General features: G+C 43.2%; 1 protein-coding gene across 1 annotated transcript in view; it reads left to right on the top strand.

The window, feature by feature from the left end:
* Nucleotides 1-5,438: 5,438 nt before the first annotated feature.
* The window catches only part of LOC311106059 (protein furry homolog), a gene marked incomplete at its 5' end in the record, with an annotated part of 221,548 nt that continues 204,727 nt past the window's right edge, over nt 5,439-22,259 (top strand). The window contains 2 exons of the mRNA XM_084148346.1: nt 5,439-5,508; nt 19,322-19,521. Coding sequence (XP_084004472.1) covers nt 5,439-5,508; nt 19,322-19,521 — 270 coding nt within the window. The remainder of the gene's footprint in view (nt 5,509-19,321; nt 19,522-22,259) is intronic.

Raw genomic sequence — 22,259 nt, 5'->3', positions numbered from 1 at the left:
TCGCTGGGCAACACGGACTTTCAGCTCCCTCCAAAGATTTTCTATGGGGTTGAGATCTGGAGACTGGCTAGGCCACTCCAGGACCTTGAAATGCTTCTTACGAAGCCACTCCTTCGTTGCCCGGGCGGTGTGTTTGGGATCCTTGTCATGCTAGTCCCCTGTAGCTCAGTTGGTAGAGCATGGCGCTTGCAAAGCCAGGGTTGTGGGTTCGTTTCCCACGGGGGGCCAGTATGAAAAATGTATGCACTCACTAACTGTAAGTCGCTCTGGATAGGAGCGTCTGCTAAATGACTAAAATGTAATGTAAATGTAATGCTGAAAGACCCAGCCACGTTTCATCTTCAATGCCCTTGCTGATGGAAGGAGGTTTTCACTCAAAATCTCACGATACATGGCCTCATTCATTCTTTCCTTTACACGGATCAGTCGTCCTGGTCCCTTTGCAGAAAAACAGCCCCAAAGCATGATGTTTCCACCCACATGCTTCACAGTAGGTATGGTGTTCTTTGGATGCAACTCAGCATTCTTTGTCCTCCAAACACGACGAGTTGAGTTTTTACCAAAAAGTTATATTTTGGTTTCATCTGACCATATGACATTCTCCCAATCCTCTTCTGGATCATCCAAATGCACTCTAGCAAACTTCAGACGGGCCTGGACATGTACTGGCTTAAGCAGGGGGACACGTCTGGCACTGCAGGATTTGAGTCCCTGGCGGCATAGTGTGTTACTGATGGTAGGCTTTGTTACTTTGGTCCCAGCTCTCTGCAGGTCATTCACTAGGTCCCCCCGTGTGATCTCTGGGATTTTTGCTCACTGTTCTTGTGATCATTTTGACCCCACGGGGTGAGATCTTGCGTGGAGCCCCAGATCAAGGGAGATTATCAGTGGTCTTGTATGTCTTCCATTTCCTAATAATTGCTCCCACAGTTGATTTCTTCAAACCAAGCTGCTTACCTATTGCAGATTCAGTCTTCCAGCCTGGTGCAGGTCTACAATTTTGTTTCTGGTGTCTTTTGACAGCTATTTGGTCTTGGCCATAGTGGAGTTTGGAGTGTGACTGTTTGAGGTTGTGGACAGGTGTCTTTTATACTGATAACAAGTTCAAACAGGTGCCATTAATAAAGGTAACGAGTGGAGGACATAGGAGCCTCTTAAAGAAGAAGTTACAGGTCTGTGAGAGCCAGAAATCTTGCTTGTTTGTAGGTGACCAAATACTTATTTTCCACCATAATTTGCAAATAAATTCATTACAAATCCTACAATGTGATTTTCTGGATTTTTTTTCTCATTTTGTCTGTCATAGTTGACGTGTACCTATGATGAGAATTACAGGCCTCTCTCATCTTTTTAAGTGGGAGAACTTGCACAATTGGTGGCTGACTAAATACTTTTTTTCCCCACTGTATAGTCCCGACACAAATCTAGGGTTGCTACCCAAGCCGGTTGGTTGTTCGTCGGTTCGGTTCGGTTGTCAGAGACACGACCCAGTCGTTAAGTCTTTTTGTTCTGTATCTATGGACACGACCCAGTCGTTCGTTCTAAATGTTCCATTGCCATACTGACTGGCAACGTTCTTATCCCTTGCTTGCTAGCTAGCCAACTACGGCTAACGTACACGTCAAAAAGTGCAGCCAGAATAACAGGAAAGTAGCCGCATTTGTTTAAGCTGTTTTCTAGTGACATTCATTTGGATACATCCATAACAATGAGCTAATGATTCACCTGGCATAGAAAATGTGCTCTTTCATCAGGACACTGTTGTTCAGAGGAGCTAGCCAACAACACAGCTAACACAATCAAGCTGAAGCTGGAAAGACTGCAAACTAGCTGCACTTCGTTTTGTTTGACCTGTTTTCTATTGATATTTCTTTGTATATATCCATAAAAATGCTGATTCATGATTTTGACTGGCTGAGAAAAGCTGCCTGCCTGTCTGAATCATCCCGACTCCCGACACGTTCATTACTATGCAACAGCTGGAGTTCGAATTTGAATACTGAAACAATGTTGCAAATGTCGGAGAGACAAACAGCAAGGTTTATACAAATCTGTTGACTAAATGTTAGTGTAAAAGAAATGTGAGATAATGTCTAGATGCTTTTTATAGTGGAGATCATGTTTATAAATTGGCGTCTGGGCTGATGAGACAGTGGATTGCGCAGTCAGATGGAACAGAGTAAATAGGCATTTTAACGTCATAGCTTTAGCCGGTGGTAACTTGTGGAATAGACACCGGCTGGAATGCGGTTTTAACCAATCAGCATTCAGGATTAGACCCACCCGTTGTATAAAAGGCAGTGATGTATAATGAATACAGTCACAGATAATTGGGTTGACTGGACCTCAGCTATTGTGTCGGGCTGAACGCCATTTTACCTGTGACTGTATTCATGATACAGCACTGCCTCTTGTGCCTTATTGCCTAATCATAAAATGTTCATTTAAATGGTTTTCAAGGGAATTCTTAATCCATTTAGCATTATTTCAATGAACTCTCTCCAGCAATTAGAGTGGAAATTGACTCCTTTGTGGTGGTATATGACACCTTTGTGTATTATGTAATGAAGGTAAAGTGGCTGTGGCTTGATGGACAGACACACAGACAGAGAGGCATGATAGGATCTCTCTTTCTCTCTCTCTCTCTCTCTCTTTTATTGATTGATCGATTTTTCCCAAAGAAAACACAGCTGATCAGGTGATGTTCTGCTGCACAAAGACCCATCCAGAGGAATGATGCTATTACTGTTAGCATTGTGTTGTTAGCATATCCTTGTGAGAGCCTCCTCTCCCCTCCACTCCACTCAAATCAAATTGTATTTGTCACATGCTTCCTAAACAACAGGTGTACACTAACAGTGAAATGCTTACTTACGGGTCCTTTTCCAACAATGCAGTATTAAAGAGAGAAAATAATATGAAACATAGAAGTGACACAAGGAATAAATACACAGTGAATAACAAACAACAATAATGAGTACAAATAACATATATACTATACAATGCTTTTGGAAAGTATTCAGACCTCTTCCCTTTTTCCACATTTTGTTACGTTACAGCCTTATTCTAAAATTATTTTTTCCCCCTCATCAATCTACACACAATACCCCATAATGACAAAGCAAAAACAGGTTTTTAGAAGTGCCTTATTTACATAAGTATTTAGACACTTTGCTATGAGACTTGAAATTTAGTTCAGGTGCATCCTGTTTCCATTGATCATCCTTGAGATGTTTCTACAACTTGATTGGAGTCCACCTGTGGTAAATGCAATTGATTGGACATGATTTGGAAACGCACACATCTGTCTATATAAGGTCCCACAGAACACAGTGGCCTCCATCATTCCTAAATGGAAAGAGTTTGGAACAACCAAGACTCTTCCTAGAGCTGGCTGCCCGGCCAAACTGAGCAATCGGGGGAGAAGGGCCTTGGTCAGGGAGGTGACCAAGAACCCGATGGTCACTCTGACAGAGCTCCAGAGTTCCTCTGCGGAGATGGGAGAACCTTTTAGAAGGACAACCCTCTCTGCAGCACTCCACTAATCAGGCCTTTACGGTAGAGTGGCCAGACGGAAGCCACTCCTCAGTAAAAGGCACATGACCGCCCGCTTGGAGTTTGCCAAAAGGCACCTAAAGGACTCTCAGACCATGAGAAACAAGATTCTCTGGTCTGATGAAACCAAGATTGAACTCTTTGGCCTGAATGCCAAGCGTCACGTCTGGAGGAAACCTGGCACCATCCCTATGGTGAAGCATGGTGGTGGCAGCATCATGCTGTGGGGATGTTTTTCAGCGGCAGGGACTGGGAAACTAGTCAGGATCGAGGGAAAGATGAACAGAGCAAAGTACAAAGAGATCCTTGATGAAAACCTGCTCCAGAGCGCTCACCTTCCAACAGGACAACGACCCTAAGCATACAGCCAAGACAACGCTGGAGTGGCTTTGGGACAAGTCTCTGAATGACCTTGAGTGGCCCAGCCAGAGCCCGGACTTGAACCAAATCGAACATCTCTGGAGAGACCTGAAAATAGCTGTGCAGCGACGCTCACCATCCAACCTGACAGAGCTTGAGAGGATCTGCAGAGAAGAATGGGAGAAACTCCCCAAATACAGGTGTGCCAAGCTTGTAGCGTCATACCCAAGAAGACTCGATGCTGTAATTGCTGCCAAAGGTGCTTCAACAAAGTACTGAGTAAAGGGTGTGAATATTTATGTAAATGTGAAATCAGTTTATTGCCTTGTCATTATGGGGTATTGTGTGTAGATTGATGAGGAAAAAAAACAATTGAATCCATTTTAGAATAAGGCTGTAAAAAGTTGAGGGGTGGGAATACTTTCCAAATGCATTGTATACAGAGAGTACCAATACTGAGTCGATGTGCAGGGGTACGAGGTAATTGAAGTAGCTATCTACATATAGGTAGGGTTAAAGTGACTAGGCAACAGGCTGTATAATAGACAGTAGCAGCAGTGTATGTGGTGAGTGTGAAAGTGTGTATGTGTGTGTGGCGTCAGTACGCATGTTATGCGTGTGTGGGCATATGTAGTGTGTGTATGTGTGTGTTGGGTTGTCAGTGACCTCCTTTACTGTAGCTCCCATCCTCTTCCAGTCTGAGAGTCTCATGCTGCTCAGTGACAGGGCTCAGCAGCTCATCGCTATCATCATTACCTGGCCGCCGCACAGACAAACAGTGGTTATCATTAACTACGCTCCTCTAAGAGGATTGCTTCCTGCACTTTCAGCCTCCACGCAGTTATTTAAAGGGAGCTTGCACATCGCCACCCTGCCTGCCTGACGCACGGCTTTAGACATACACACAGAGACATAGAGAGAGAGAGAGAGAGATAGAAACCCTTACAAAAGAAGATTGCAGTTTTGAAACTGCAGTTAAAGTGCATTAACTGCAGTCGACTGTGGTATTTTGGACGCAGTAATTGCAGAATAACTGCAGTGTACTGCAGTTGAACTGCAGTTATACTGCACTCTAACTGCAGTTACACCGCAAAATTACTGCAGAACAAAAACAGTGTTACTACACTCTGACTGCAATCTTTTTTCGTAAGGGAAGAGAGAGGGAGGGAGGGAGGGAGGGAGGGAGAGAGGGACATAGGGAGGGAGGGAGGGAGAGAGCGAGAGAGCGAGAGTGATTGAGAGAGGGATTGAGAGAGGGGAAGAGTGAGGATAGGGAGGGAGAGATAGTGGGAGAGTGAGAGAGCGGATAAGTGAGTGAGCGAGGAGAGAGAAAGAGAGAGAGGGCTGAGAGCGAGGAACAGGAGGAGAAGGAGGAGAAGGAGGGGTAGCGCAGTGTCAGTTTGTTCTGGTCCTGGCCAGCGCAGCAGTGTTGTGCATCACAGTGAGTTGACAGTGACAGCAGCTCAAACTGCTGTCCCAGAGCTGCAGGAGTAAACAACAACAGGGAGACTTCCTGTATAGGCATGGCCAGCCAACAGGACTCAGGCTTCTTTGAGATCAGCATCAAGTCTCTGCTCAAGTCCTGGAGTGGCTGTGAGTATACTCTAGCCTGCCTGGTTTCCAGCGCAGCATGCTTGTTTAGTGCTGTTAGCGTTAGCTACCAGGCTAAACTTAGCTTCAGCCATTCAGAATGACAGAGTAGAGATGATAGCGTGCCTTAGTGTGGCTGAACTACTTAGTGGTGCTGATTCAGTATGTGTTTTTTTGTTTTGGCTCCTTCCTGTTTGTGGGTTAGGGTCAGGGTCAGGCTTCTTTCTACGTGGCCTGCCTGCCGTGGAGTTTAAATAGCTGCTGTTCCATGCTGGGCTGTCCTAATAGGATGAAGGAGGTTCAGCTCCAGAGTGCAGCTTCACCACCCTGCAGGATGGATAGGATGCTATAGCGCTACATGACTTTTTACATTTACATTTTAGTCATTTAGCAGACGCTCTTATCCAGAGCGACTTACAGTTAGTGAATACATATTTTTTTGTACTGGCCCCCCGTGGGAATCGAACCCACAACCCTGGCGTTGCAAACGCCATGCTCTATCAACTGAGCTACATCCCTGCCGGCCATTCCCTCCCCTACCCTGGACGACGCTGGGCCAATTGTGCGCCGCCCATGAGTCTCCCGGTCGCGGCCGGCTGCGACAGAGCCTGGATTCGAACCAGGATCTCTAGTGGCACAGTTAGCACTGCGATGCAGTGCCTTAGACCACTGCGCCACTCAGGAGCACAGTGGGCTGACTTGGGCTGGGCTGTCCTAATAGGATGCTATTACATGTGTAAAAAACGATATATATATATATATATATATATATATATATATATATATATATATATATATATATATATATATATATATATATATATATATATATATATATATATATATATATATATATATATATATATATATATATATATATATATATATATATATATATATATATATATATATATATATATATATATATATATATATATATATATATATATATATATATATATATATATATATACAGTGAGGGAAAAAAGTATTTGATCCCCTGCTGATTTTGTACATTACCTGGATTTCCGCATAAATTGGTCATAAAATTTGATCTGATCTTCACCAAGTCACAACAATAGACACACACAGTCTGCTTAAACTAATAACACACAATTATACGTTGTCATGTCTTTATTAAATATTCACAGTGCAGGGTGGAAAAAGTATATGAACCCTTGGATTTAATAACTGGTTGACCATCCTTTGGCATCAATAACCTCAACCAAATGTTTTCTGTAGTTGCGGATCAGACCTGCACAACAGTCAGGAGGAATTTTGGGCCATTCCTGTTTCAGTTCAGCAATATTCTTGGGATGTCTGGTGTGAACCGCTCTCTTGAGGTCATGCCACAGAATCTCAATCGGGTTGAGGTCAGGACTCTGACTGGGCCACTCCAGAAGGCGTATTTTCTTCTGTTGAAGCCATTCTGTTGTTGATTTACTTCTGTTTTTTGGGTCGTTGTCCTGTTGCATCACCCAACTTCTGTTGAGCTTCAATTGGCGGACAGATAACCTTACTTGCTCTTGCAAAATATCTTGATAAACTTGGGAATTCATTTTTCTGTCGATGATAGCAAGCTGTCCAGGCCCTGATGCAGCCCCAAACCATGATGCTCCCTTCACCATACTTTACAGTTGGGATGAGGTTTTGATGTGGGTGTGCTATGGCTTTTTTTCTCCACACATAGTGTTGTGTGTTCCTTCCAAACAACTCAACTTCAGTTTCATCAGTCCACAGAATATTTTGCCAGTAGCGCTGTGGAACATCCAGGTGCTCTTTTGCGAACTTTTTTTGGACAGCAGTAGCTTCTTCCGTGGTGTCCTCCCATGAACACCATTCTTGTTTAGTGTTTTACGTATCATAGACTCGTCAACAGAGATGTTAGCATGTTCCAGAGATTTCTGACACTCTAGGATTCTTCTGAACCTCTTGCAGTCATCTTTGCTATATGCAAGTCAACAATTCTTAATCTTAGGTCTTCTGAGCTCTTTGGTTCGAGGCATTGTTCACATCAGGCAATGCTTCTTGTGAATAGCAAACTCAAATTTTGTGAGTATTTTTTTATAGGTCAGGGCAGCTCTAACCAACATTTCCAATCTCGTCTCATTGATTGGACTCCAGCTCAGCTGACTCCTGACTCCAATTAGCTTTTGGAGAAGTCATTAGGTACAATGTTCTTGTGAAGCAGTTTTTTATAGGGAGAAGTCATTAGCCTAGGGGTTCACATACTCTTTCCAAACTACACTGTGAATGTTTAAATGATGTATTCAATATAGACAAGAATAATACAATAATGTGTGTGTTATTAGTTTAAGCAAACTGTCTATTGTTGTGACTTATGCAGAAATCCAGGTAATTCCAAAGGGTTCACATACATTTTCTTGCCACCAGTCAAAGGTTTGGACACACCTACTCATTCAAGGGTTTTTCTTTATTATTACTATTTTCTACATTGTAGAATAATAGTGAAGACATCAAAACTATGAAATAACACACATGGATTCATGTAGTAACCAAAAAAGTGTTTAACAAATGAAAATATATTTTATATTTGAGATTCTTCAAAGTAGCCACCCTTTGCCTTGATGACAGCTTTGCACACTTGGCATTCTCTCAACCAGCTTCACCTGGAATGCCTTTCCAACAGTCTTGAAGGAGTTCCCGTATATGCTGAGCACTTATTGGCTGCTTTTCTTTCACTCTGCGGTCCAAGTCATCCCAAACCATCTCAATTGGGTTGAGGTCGGGTGATTGTGGAGGCCAGGTCATCTGATGCAGCACTCCATCACTCTCCTTCTTGGTCAAATAGCCCTTACACAGCCTGGAGGTGTGTTGGGTCATTGTCCTGTTGAAAAACAAATGATCATGCCACTAAGCGCAAACCAGATGGGATGGCGTATCGCTGCAGAATGGTGTAGTAGCCATGCTGGTTAAGTGTGCCTCCACCTCAATGCTTCACGGTGGGAACCACACATGCGGAGATCATCCGTTCACAAAGACACGGCAGTTGAAACCAAAAATCTCAAATTTGGACTCCTCAGACCAAAGGACAGATTTTCACCAGTCTAATGTCCATTGCTCGTGTTTCTTGGCCCAAGCAAGTCTCTTATTATTATTGGTGTCCTATAGTAGTGTTTTCTTTGCAGCAATTCGACCATGAATGCCTGATTCACGCAGTCCCCTCTGAACAGTTGAGATGTGTCTGTGACTTGAACTGAGGCTGGTAACTCTCATGAACTTATCCTCTGCAGTAGATGTAACTCTGGGTCTCCCTTTCCTGTGGCGGTCCTCATGAGAGCCAGTTTCACCATAGCACTTAATGGTTTTTGCGACTGCACTTGAAGAAACTTTCAAAGTTCTTGACATTTTCTGGATTGACTGACATTCATGTCTTAAAGTAATGATGGACTGTCATTTCTCCTTGCTTATTTGAGCTGTTCTTGCCATAATATGGACTTGGTCTTTTACCAAATAGGGCTATCTTCTCTATAGCACCCCTACCTTGTCACAACGCAACTGATTTGCTCAAACGCATTATGAAGGAAATAATTCCACAAATTAACTTTTAAGAAGGCACACCTGCTAATTGAAATGCATTCCAGGTGACTACCTCATGAAGCTGGTTGAAAGAATGCCAACAGTGTGCAAAGCTGTCATCAAGGCAAAGGGTGGCTACTTTGAAGAATCTCAAATATAAAATATATTTTGATTTAACACTTTTTTGGTTACTACATGACTCCATATGTGTTATTCTACAATATAGAAAATAGTAAAAATTAAGAAAAACCCTTGAATGAGTCGGTGTGTCCAAGCTTTTGACTGGTACTGTATATATATATATATATATATATATATATATATATAAATGGTATTGAAAATCATACTGCCGGTATTTCGAAATACCCCGGTATACGGTATATCGCCCAAGTTTACTGGGCACGAACCCGTGATGCTTGGAGCCGAGGCGTGCTGCTCAGACCACCGCGCTATGGCAGTTCACAATGCTCTAGCAAGCCGTGAGATTAATTGATGATACCTGATTGCATGAGGTAGGTTGGTTTTCAGAGCCTTCCCCAAACCATAGCCCCCTAGGTACGGTACTGCATTGTGTAGCCTACAAATACACTTTCCAGCTGCCCCCTGGTGGCGATTATAAATATGTAATATTTATTAAAATCCTCTTGCTGCAGGATTCTTTTCCTCCTGCAACGAAATGGGTCATATTAAGATCCGACATCTGTATGGCGCACCACCATGCTCAGAGTTTGTCAGCGGCAGCGTGCTGGTGATGTAATGCCCAGTGTGCCTCAGCTAGCCTGTTGTTTACTGAATCACATTTAGCGTCCCAGTCCTTGATGCAGAGCCCAGAGTGACTGGCCACACTGGCTGCTTTCTTCAGCTCCCCATCTACAGCTGAAAGCATGAGAACCATTCAGTCAAAAGAGATAAATGCGGGAGAAGTTGTTTCAGTGAACATTCATCTTCAGTGGCGACCCGTCATTCCGGGGCAGGTGGGGCAGAGCCACCTGTTTAGCTAACAAAAAATCTATACTGTATATATATATATATATATATATTGTTGTTGTTGCCTGTTTTGCATGTTCTTTTGTCATTAATACATGTCACATATCAGTTTGCAAAAAAAATTTAAAATACTAATTGAGTTAATAAAGCAGCATACAAACATGGTCTCTTTTTTGCTTTCTTGAGTAAGGCAGCTCCAAAATGCAGGTGTTTCAGCCTAGCTCAGTGCTTTCTGTGGTGGTGGGGCATCCAGTGGAAAATACGGAGCGTAGGGGTTGGTAATGTTCTCTAGTTATGCCATTATTGGCTCAGTGTTCTGTCACTCATGGGGACACTACGTCACCGCCGAATCTACGGGGAGGGCAAAGAAATTCAAGCCCTTTGGGTGCTGCCATAGAGTTACATTAGAAGTGCCCATCCAAGAAGGCTCAAGGTTATTGGCCACAGATAAAAAGACGTCAAATCACGTTATATGTACCGTAGCTTTGATTGGACTGATCATGCCAACATTATACTTTCAAAATCTTAGCTAGCAAGCTAGCGGTCATCATCATGAATCAAGTCGACAATCTACTGGCAAATCCTTTTGAATCCTTGTCATATGAAGAGAAATTATGAAGAGAAATTATAGATAAAACGTATCGGTGCTCATCGGCCATTGTCAAGGTGACGTGTATGCGGGAAACGAAGTCAAGCGCAGGACACCGAACTACTGGCAGAACGTACTTTACTTAACACAGTAAAGAAAGTACAAAACAAACCTCCAAACAGGGAGGAACAAATAACGCATACAACCAGCACTGCCGACCTAACGGAAAACAATCACACACAATAACCAATGAGAGACAGGGGTTTATAAAGGGAATACAATATAACATAATGGGAAACAGGTGTAAACAATCAGGACAAACTAGACAAACACCGAAACATAGATCGGTGGCAGCTAGTACTCCGGGGACGACGAACGCCGAAGCCTGCCCGAGCAAGGAGGAGGGGCAGCCTCGGCTGATTCCGTGACAGCCATTGAACATAAACATTACACAACAAGTTGGAAATCGCTAATTCAACAATGAGTGGTTTGATCAGTGGCTAACTGCAAGCATTGCAAAGCAATCACTAGCCTGCTATTCAGTGGAGTTGGTGTGTGGTCCAAGACTGTGTTTAAGGGTCTCTTTTCGAAGGTTAAATGGATAAACATTCAACATTGGCCATGCTGTCAATCCAGCCAGGTGTAGCAGTGGTAAGGTGTTGGGACTGCTGTTGGGACTCTGCTGTTGGGACAGGTTTATGTGTACACAGTTTGTCACCGTTATAGAGCAATTAATGTATTGTTTAGTGTTGTGTTGTGTAGTGGCTTTACTGGCATGCCCAAATTGTTTTTTGAGTTTGCCTCACAAAGATTTACATGCTAAAATCGCTACTGCTCATCTTTCATTTAGGCTAACATTCATGTTTCATTTAACAGCCATTAGGCTAAATCGAAACTTGGTTGTGTTCGGTACTTTGCTGAAAGCACATCATTATTTTGTGTTGGGAGATTCCATTTTCCATGTGATGAGCCATCGCTTGCGAGCATTCTTGTTATGTCCCAAATTCTCTGCATTACATTAACTAGACAACACACCATTGGCCAAACACATAATGCTACACCATGAGTCAATGCCAAAAAAAACTAAAAGTGCCTTGATATTTTTTTTATATTTCTTTATGATTGTGGCACTCTTGTTAGATCTCAGTATGATGTTAAATTGTCTGCAGATTTTGTGACTGTTCTGTGTAACGCAATTTTAAGAAAGCAAACAAATACTTGCATATAGTGTGAGTATACATGGAGACTCTCCATGGTTCTACAGTTTGTTACAGGTTTTGGTTATTCCATTTATGTTTTGAGGTTGGAATTCTAGCACGTAGGGCGCACAGATTGGTGTCACCTCATCAGTCCTTATGTGTTACATCTGTGCTGGTTGTCATATTGTTAGTGGGAAGGTGTTTCACCTGTGTTGGCCAAGGTGCTATTTTGGAGTTGCTGGCCCAGTGCTCCAGTTGAGATTGAGAGATGTTGGGGCGCTACATTTCACGGCAGCTGAGGTGTGAGTTCGAGCTCAACTTAAGTTTGAAAGAAGCGTGAGTTGTGGTGTTTCCCCTGTTTAGTTTTTTTGTCTTTTCGGAGGCAAACCTAGTGGGCATCTATGGTGGGTGTCTTTCAGAACCCCTTACTAGTGGCTTTGACAACTTTCAGAGGTCATCCACAAGGGTGGATCAGAACCCCCTCCCACACTCTGCTGCGCTGCCCTGTTCCTCCTACTCTGGAGGGAGGGGATGGGTGGGAAGGGGAGGGCTGATGTGTCAGTATAGTGTGTACCCAGGGATAAATATAGTCACACAACTATTCCACCGTAACATGTTAGCCCTCGTCACTCCAACGGGCCGTGGTTAGAAATTCCTGCCTGACCTTCACTCTTGGAAGGCACTGTTGATCACAAGTCAGCACACAGCCACAGAAGCAGGCTGGAAAGAGCTAGAGGGAGAGATTCGTGTGGATTGGCAAACACAACTCAGCCTTTTAAACACACCTGTCACTACAGACCCGCTCTGGGTCGGTTCACCATGGAGCGTACACCCAGGAGCACAGACAGACAATCGACAGAGCCCAGGGACAGACAGACGGAAAGACGTTAGAGGATTTGTAGTGTGTGTTTGTCTGACTTTTACAACCCTGGATACCCTACCTCCCTTCCCCACCATGGACGGCACTGCCATGTGCTGGAGCAAGGCCAGTGTCATCAGCTTTATCAAGGGCCTGGGTAGGTGCTGGGCTGGGTTGGGCTGGGTAGGTGTTATGTTAGTTCTGGGCTTGGCTGGGTAGTTGTTGGGCTGTACTGGGCTGGTTAGGGGTATGGGAAGGTGATGGGTTGGGCACGGTCCAGGGTAGGTGCTGGGGTGGGTTGGGTAGGAGCCTGAGAAGGTGCTCGGCTGTTCTAGGTTGGTGTTGGTAGGGGTATGGGAAGGTGATGTGTTGGGCACGGTCCAGGGTAGGTGGCTAGAGCCTAGCTTTGGTGGGCATGAGGATGAGTGTGCTGTAAGCTGTGCCATGAGGATGAGTGTGCTGTAAGCCGTGCCATGAGGATGAGTGTGCTGTAAGCCGTGCCATGAGGATGAATGTGCTGTAAGCCGTGCCAGACAGGCACACATGCTTGGCATTCCTGGCAGATAAAAGAACATATCAGAATGCTCCATGTGGTTGAGTGAAGCAGAGGCATGGACGACATGTCTACAGTTGCCAGCCCCACTCTCTGGCCCCTTCTGACACTCCGCTTGCTGCAATACTGTAACAGAATTCTCCACTATCTAACTGTGAACTGAGAGATATTTAGGAATATTTAGGTTGTCCAAACTAATTTGGTGCTATGTCGCTGTTTTCGCTATTTTCAAACCTTCTTCTTCTTCAAGGAGTGAATCTTAGTTCAGTGTCCACTGGATTCCTACAGGGATCACATTTCTAAAATGTATGCACTCACTGTCCTGTAAGTTTCTTTGGATAAGGCATTGACGTAAACATGTTGTTGTTTGAAGAGAAGCTTCTCTATCTGTTCTACTTAATCATACTACTGTTGTCAACCCTCTGACCTGTGAACGAACTGATCTTTCTTCTGACAATCACTCATATGGCAGCATGCAGGGGGTCGTTAACTTAAGTTAGCACACATCTCATTCATGTTCGATACTGTCAGGTGAGGCCAAGGCCTAGAGAAAATGGCGAACTCAAGTGTAACGAGACTTCCAGTAGCCATGATATGAATAAGCTTTTATATTCATATTTACCACTGTAGCAGTTCAAAGTTACATTTTAAACAAATAAGATAATAGTTAAATGAGTATTATTTAGAGCACCCACAAGGTTGGACTTTTGTTGCATTTAAGGGGGCTCATCTCTCATTCAGGGGGTTTGAGCCCCCTTTGTCCTCTCTGTAATTCGTACTCTGCACATATTTATCTTCTGGTAAGACTTTATAATAACTTTCTTGAATAAGTGTTACTAAACTATTTATATATTATATACATACTATACATATTTTATCATGTAAACAATTCATAAACACTTTGTTATTTATAAAGCATTTATAGCATGTATAATGGCTTGTTCATTATAGTGTAACCTCTTGTCCTTTCATACACACAGATGCAACCTCTGGTTTACTCTAGATGATTAACCAGAGCAAATCCATACTACAAACAAGTCTCATCAAGTTCTATAAGGTTACTTGATACTCAGTTCCAAGATTTGCACGTAGCCTACAGGAGCGTTATGTTTTTATCAATGTGTATAGGTTATTATTGTCCTGCTGTGCCTTCAAAATTATTTTGTGCCAATCGGAGATGGAAAGGAGTTTGATTATGTTAGGTCCTAGGTCATGTGTACTTGTAAAACCATCTGCCACCCAATTCTCTACCCTTCTAAGTGTGCAACTGTTCACTTCCCTTCTTGGATTTTATAAAGTAAATGACTGGTATAAGATGTAGTATAAATGCTGTCTAGTCCATGCTTAGACCAATCCAATGCTTTTAAATCAATGGGAGGAGTGCACACTTTAGGAAAAATATCAGAATTGGCACGCAGAGAATGTCTTTCTCCCTTGGCAGACAGATTGCACGTAGCACGTCTGCAGAAAGTGTAGCTGTTATGTTGTTTCCACAGACGCCAGCTGTAGGAATATGGCTGCCCAGTCTGTAGTGAGAAAAACAGGCTGACGTCAGTGTCATGCATATCAAATAGTATTTGAACCCAGGTCTGATATGCATAACACTATGACTTCATCATTTTCATTAGCCTGCCTAGAATGCCAGGTGGGCAGGTTTTGCCATTTTGACACTTTTCTATTGGTTCCATTGGAACAGGCAAGCTCAACCAAGCACACATGGTATTTGAAATTATTTCACATAGCATTTGAACCCAGGTCTGGTGCACATAGAGGAGTCCATTATGCAATAGCCAGCTAGTACCATTCAACAGATACAACTGGGAGTGCTGAGACATTTCTGTTTGTGATACTCTTGTGTGGAGGTATGTCATGCACCAAGCGAACTGAAGGTATTTTTTCAAACATAGCTCACCTTGGAATTTTACCTTTCCTGAACTCACAACACCCTTAACATGATTTAATGCATGTTCGTCCCATTTTTATCCTTCTGTAGCTTGGTAACCAAAACGTCCAAGAAAGACGGGATGGTTTGTTCTGCATAGTGTTCTATGAATCAAGGAAATTGAAGAGGTCTTGTACACTGTAAAAATGTAAAGTCTCAAAATGCCATGATTGTGTAATGAAACCATGAAAAGTAGTGCACCTAAGCTGAGATCTGGTGTTTGGTGGGTGTTTGAATGTAAACCCAATGTAAGTGTTTTAATACACAGAATGTGTATCTATAATGAGGATAACCAAAGAGTCTTCAGTTTTAATCTCCTTGCATTTCCTATCGCGCCACGTGTTTTTAGAGGATTGTGGGTAATTCAAATTTTTTTTTTGACTTTATGATTCTTTCACACAATGTTGTATGCATAATATATTTCTATATTAGTATTAAGCTTGTTGTGCCATGAGGTGTAATGGATCATGATGAACGGATATCAAAACCGTCAGGCAAATTGACGTTCAATGAGGACAGCACCCATTCCCACATTCATGATTGTCAATTAGCGACAACATTAAGGGGGAAAAGCAACAGAAGTTGGTGGATAATGGAGGGAAGATTGATGTTGGTGGTAAAATAGTGGACAGGGAAACATTTGGAAAGTGGAACATACTGTATTATGACTAAATATGGAGTGGGGGAATGCACAAGCCTTCTGGAAGATCTGATAGAAAAGATGGAGTGGGGGAATGCACAAGCCTTCTGGAAGATCTGATGGAAAAGATGGAGTGGGGGAATACACAAGCCTTCTGGAAGATCTGATGGAAAAGATGGAGTGGGGGAATGCACAAGGCTTCTGGAAGATCTGATGGAAAAGATGGAGTGGGGGAATGCCCAAGCCTTCTGGAAGATCTGATGGAAAAGATGGAGTGGGGGAATGCACAAGGCTTCTGGAAGATCTGATGGAAAAGATGGAGTGGGGGAAAAGTGGAACATGTTTTGGGTGAATATGAAATGGTGGATCACACAACTTTTGGAAGAGCTACAGAAGGAAATTGAACTTGACAAGAGTGAGGATGAATTAACTGCGGTGGCAGGTGCAGTGATGACCGCCGAGAAGGAGCTGAGTGTAGAGGGAAGCGGTGTGATGAGGACGGTTGGCGTCAAGTGCAAAAAGAGGGATACATGCTCCAGTAGCTCAGAGATGGAACCTGAAGAGAGTGAGGAGGAAGTACCTGCGGGGGCAGGTGCGGTGAGGACTGCAGAGTTTGAGCCTCTTCCAGATGATGACAAGAATGATTTTGGCCCAGTGGGAGTGAGATTTGTGGAGAGAATGGATCTTTGTATTCTGGCTGATCCATATGTGGTGTCAGGTTGGGTAGAGAAGAGGTTGGGGACGTTGAGTTGGTGAAAGTAACTCGAAGTCGACTTGTGGTGATGTATTATGTTTCTTCCGTCCAGAGGGAGTGGGCGCTCCGGACCATGCGACTAGGGACAAGAACTGTGACTTGCTTTGCTCTTCGGAGCAGGGCGCAGTTGAAATGAGTGATAATGGGGGTGGCATTAAGTGTTTAGGAGGATCAGCTGAAATGGAAGATTCCTGGTATCTGTGACCCCCACCGTTTGGTGCGACGCAGATCCGGTGGAGAGCGTGGTGAACCGGAGAAGACATTGTCTGTCCTGCTGATTTTTGATGCAGTCTTTGCCCGACAAGGTCAAGTTAGGATGTCAGTTATCCCGTGAGAGCTTTTGTTCCGAAATACTATGGTGTTTTAGGTGCCAAGCTTATGGTCATGTTGCACAGTGTTGCAGCAGTGTGTAGGAGGGCATGAGATGAAGGAATGTGTAGTATCGTTGGAGAAAGTTGTGGGAGTGCCCATGGGGCTGGAGATCGGAAGTGTCCGGTGAGAGAAAGGCAGGTTGAGATTGCCAGATTCAGAGTATTACAGAAAGTGTTGTTTGCTGAAGCAGTGAAGAGCGTGGTAGAGGAAGATGGGTACAGGGTGAGTAATCCTGAGAGGATTCCTGTGAGTAGGCAGAGACCAATAGAGTGATGGGAATAATATGTGCTTCAGTAAGGTGGGTTTCTTAGCATTCATAGCCATGGTTGTCAACTGTACTGCAGAAATGGAACATAAATTACAGGAAATAGAGGTTGTGGTGGCAGCTGCAGAGAAGTACTTGGGATTGCGAGGATTTACTGCTGAAGAGTTGCAGGGGGTGTTGAGTGGTAATGTTCTGTCCTTCCAGACCGTTGGCCTGGAGTAAGATTAGATAGGGTTAAATAGTGGAATGTTTTTTTTTTTTTATGAGGGCTAATAGTTGACAGGGTCATTTTTTTTTAACCTATTACCCAGTTTAGTATTTTTATTAAATTTTAATATAGATCTTATTTTTTTAGGGGGTTTTGTATTACCGTATCTTATTGTATAATGGATTGTACAGTAGGTGGCAGCAATACACCAATAGGTGTAGTCTGCCATTAAACCTTAAAAAATAAGAAGAAGAAGAAGATTGTCAATGGAAGAGGCAAGTTCAGAATTCTCAGTTCTTGAAGTTCAACCTCCAGCTACTGCTAGTGGTTTGAATACTGTGCTTGACAATGCCTACGAAAACTGTATATAATGGCAAATGATGAATCCATAAAACAATGTTAAACATCAGAAAAAGTTCAGAAAAAGTTCAGAAAAAGTTATCTAATTCTGCACTAAACAGGACTAGAAACACCAAAATAGCTTCTTTATCCTTTTCTGTTAGAGATCCCAGTCCCTGGCAAGGTTTTGCAGAACACTTGATTAAGCGGTGTTACAACACACCATGTAATGTTTCAAAACGTCTCAGAATGACGTGTTTCAATACTTAAGGTTAAGGTTTCGTCTCCAAGTTGGTGGCAGCTCAGTTGCCACTAGTTTTGGTGTTACAAAGCACTTCATTTTAACAGTGTAATGCATGTTTCTGGGGGAGTATTCTGTGGTTGAAATCATACTTTATCTCAGAGTGAGATTGTTACAAAGTAGCAATGGCACATTGAGGTCAATGTTGGGGTCAAGATTGAGATAATGTTGGTGGTGGTTTTGTGTTTGCTGGGAGTCTTCATCGGCCTGAGGCCATGGAGAAGGCTTGTGTTGCCAACGAGAGAGCCTGGGATTTGATATGTGACTTTAATGGCCCCTGACACTCACAGTAAAGACCGTGCAGTAAGGCTGCCACTGATGGCCTGCTAGCTGTCCACTCTTATCTATCACACACAGGCGAGCATATAGACACACACACACAATGCTGCAGCTGAGAGAAGATGAGACAGCCAAATTTGTCCAGTTTTGCTGTTAGTCTCCCTGTCCCTGAATATTTTACCCAGCAGATTTACCCCAGTTCACTGAGCTAGTACAATTCTGGGTTGAGGCAATCCACGCTAAGTGAACATTTCACACCCCTAATTAGGAGATAGCACACGGCGTTTGGCTATTTTTAGCAACATTCTCTGTTTATGGGGAGTTGAAGTGAAACGGTGAGTTAAAGTCCAACTAACGTGCCAGTTGTTTAGGTGTTTTATGCGCCATGCCATCAGTGATTAAACTCAGGTCTGCATCACAGCGTTGGCAGAATGATGGTCACATGCAAGGGATTTCTTTCCTCAAAGGGCGTCTTGAACAGCAGATGAACACACCAGCTGCTAGCAGCTAGCCAGGGTGTTTTCATTTCCCTAGCCAGCCACAGATAAGGTCAGATCAGCTGGAACATTAGGAGGAATTTCCCACATGTTGGGAACTTTAAATAAAAGCACTTTTCAAAACCAGAAAGTGGAGGCACAGAATCCAAGACTAAATGCTGCAGCAAATGCATGATTTTTTTTCCCACTGTACCCAGAGGGCAAAATTTGGCATATGACATCATAACCAGATTACAACCAACTGGTCTCTTTTAGATATATTTTTCATGACGGCATCAAAATGTAATGGGAACTACGTCATATTTTGGTTATTATCTGGTCATATACAACCAGATAAAAACGAATGTATCTTGTTGCTGAAAAGACATTAACAAAACATAAAGACGGAGTACACTACTAGCAACAGTACGTTGCTGCTCTTACACAATGACAGGCAGAATATGTCAAATGTACGTTGTTTCCTAACCCTGCCTGTGTGTTGTGTGTCCCCAGCGTCTCCAGTGGGGAACGGATATATTAAGCCGCCCATCCCTCCAGTGCTGAGTCCCCAAGGGGACAAGGGTCTTCCAGCCATGATGCCCATTAGCATCGACCCGGAGAGCCGGCCGGGGGAGTATGTCCTCAAGAGCCTGTTTGCAAACTTCACCACGCTGTCCGAGCGCAAGATATGCATCATCATGGCCGATCCGCTGGTGAGTCAGCAAGTTTTCCGTGTCTGTTCGTCCGTACATCAATCTGTCCGCCCGTGTCTGTCTGTGTCCGTCTGTCTGTCCGTGTTGCCGGACTGTTTTTTTTTTTAAGGGAACTTCTAAGCTTTTCCTGACCTTGCTGTGACATGAGGAGAAACCATATTACAAGGGCCCTAGTTATAAGCTGTTTACTTGACGACACAATAGGAGAGAGAGTATTCCATTATTGATTGATGGTTTGTATATCTCATATTCTGCTCCTGAGGTGGAAGAGGCATTATCGTGCCCTCTTCACGACTGTGTTGGTGTGTTTGGACCATGATACTGTAACTCGTTGGTGATAAGGACTCCATGGAAGTTGAAGCTCTCGACCCGCTCGACATGGGTCTTTAGACATAGGCTCTGACATGGGTCTTTAGACATAGGCTCTAACATGGGTCTTTAGACATAGGCTCTGACATGGGTCTTTAGACATAGGCTCTGACATGGGTCTTTAGACATAGGCTCTGACATGGGTCTTTAGACATAGGCTCTGACATGGGTCTTTAGACATAGGCTCTGACATGGGTCTTTAGACATAGGCTCTGACATGGGTCTTTAGACATAGGCTCTGACATGGGTCTTTAGACATAGGCTCTGACATGGATAAGGAAGTAAAGCGGTAAAGACATTAGTACAACTACAGAGGAACAGCCCTGGGATACAGTGGGGTAAAGCGGTAAAGGTGGTCCCTTTCCCACCACATTAGTACAACTACAGAGGAACAGCCCTGGGATACAGTGGGGTAAAGCGGTAAATGTGGTCCCTTTCCCACCACTTTAGTACAACTACAGAGGAACAGCCCTGGGATACAGTGGGAATTGTAGAGCTACCGTATATGCTTCACCTGGCCTTCCCTGACAATACAGCTGTACATAATTATGATCAGCATTCCTACTCTGAGACGCTTTATGAATATGGGTCCTGGATGGTGTACCAGGCAATTGTACCTGTGGATGTATTTCAAGGACTACCTTCAAACTCAGTGCTTTGCTTGACATCATTGGAAAATCAAAAGAAATCAGCCAAGACCTCCACAAGTCTGGTTCATCCTTGGGAGCAATTTCCAAACGCCTGAAGGTACCACGTTCATCTGTACAAACAATGGTACGCAAGTATAAACACCATGGGACCACGCAGCCGTCATACCGCTCTGGAAGAAGACACGTTCTGTCTCCTAGAGATGAACGTACTTTGGTGCGAAAAGTGCAAATCAATCCCAGAGGACCTTGTGAAGATGCTGGAGGAAACAGGTACAAAAGTATCTATATCCACAGTAAAACTAGTCCTATATCGACATAACCTGAAAGGCCGCTCAACAAGGAAGAAGCTACTGCTCCAAAACCACCATAAAAAAGCCAGACTACAGTTTGCAAATGCCCATGGGGACAAATATTGTGTAGCTCAGTTGGTAGAGCATGGTGTTTGCAATGCCAGGGTTGTGGGTTCGATTCCCACAGGGGGCCAGTATGAAAAATGTATGCACTCACTAACTGTAAGTCGCTCTAGATAAGAGCGTCTGCTAAAATGACCAAAAAAAAAAAAAGTCCTCTGGTCTGATGAAACAAAAATAGAACTGTTTGGCCATAATGACCATCGTTATGTTTGGAGGAAAAAGGGGGGACGCTTGCAAGCCAAAGAACACCATCCCAACCGTGAAGCATGGGGGTGGCAGCATCATGCTGTGGCTGTGCTTTGCTGCAGGAGGGGCTGGTTCACTTCACAAAATAGATGGCATCATGAGGAAGGAAAATGATGTTGATATATTGAAGCAACATCTCAAGACATCAGTCAGGAAGTTAAAGCTTGGTCGCAAATAGGTCTTCCAAATGGATAATGACTCCAAGCATACTTCCAAAGTTGTGGCAAAATGGCTCAAGGACAACAAAGTCAAGGTATTGGAGTGGCCATCACAAAGCCCTGACCTCAATCCAATAGAAGATTTGTGGGCAGAACTGAAAAAGTGTGCAAGCAAGGAGGCCTACAAACCTGACTCCGTTACACCAGCTCTGTCAGGAGGAATGGGCCAAAATTCACCCAACTTATTGTGGGAAGCTTGTGGAAGGCTACCCGAAACGTTTGACCCAACTTAAACAATTTAAAGGCAATGCTACCAAATACTAATTGAGTGTATGTAAACTTCTGACCCACTGGGAATGTGATTAAAGAAATAAAAGCTGAAATAAATAATTCTCTCTACTATAATTCTGACATTTCACATTCACTTAAAATAAAGTGGTGATCCTAACTGACCAAAGACAGGACATTTTTACTAGGATTAAATGTCAGGAATTATGAAAAACTGAGTTTAAATGTATTTGTCTAAGGTGTATGTAAACTTCCGACTTCAACTGTGTATACACTGAGATTTATACCATTCCAAAACCCTGACTAAGTGAACTGATTGAGACCCCATTTACATTTGGTATAAACATGAGCTTTCTGTTATCTGGTTCCCTGATCTGGATCCAGGTCGCATTTTTGTGTCAATTGGGTCTGAGAGTGACACTTGAATACTTTATCCACATAAAGTATGATGGAAAAAAGTTTTGGAATACTTAAACAATTTAATTATGGGCAGGATTAATTCAACTCCATCTTTCATTGAATCATATTAGTCATTAGTCACAAAACCTTTTGATGTTGCCAATTACTTTAATGACTATTTCATTGTCAAAGTAAGCAAATTTAGGCATGCATAA

This window comes from Coregonus lavaretus (assembly GCF_964263955.1).
Source record: "Coregonus lavaretus genome assembly, chromosome: 30".
In the NCBI taxonomy this organism is placed as follows: Eukaryota; Metazoa; Chordata; class Actinopteri; order Salmoniformes; family Salmonidae; genus Coregonus; species Coregonus lavaretus.
The sequence above is the reverse complement of the archived record's forward strand: the minus strand, read 5'-3'. Positions and strand labels throughout refer to the sequence as shown.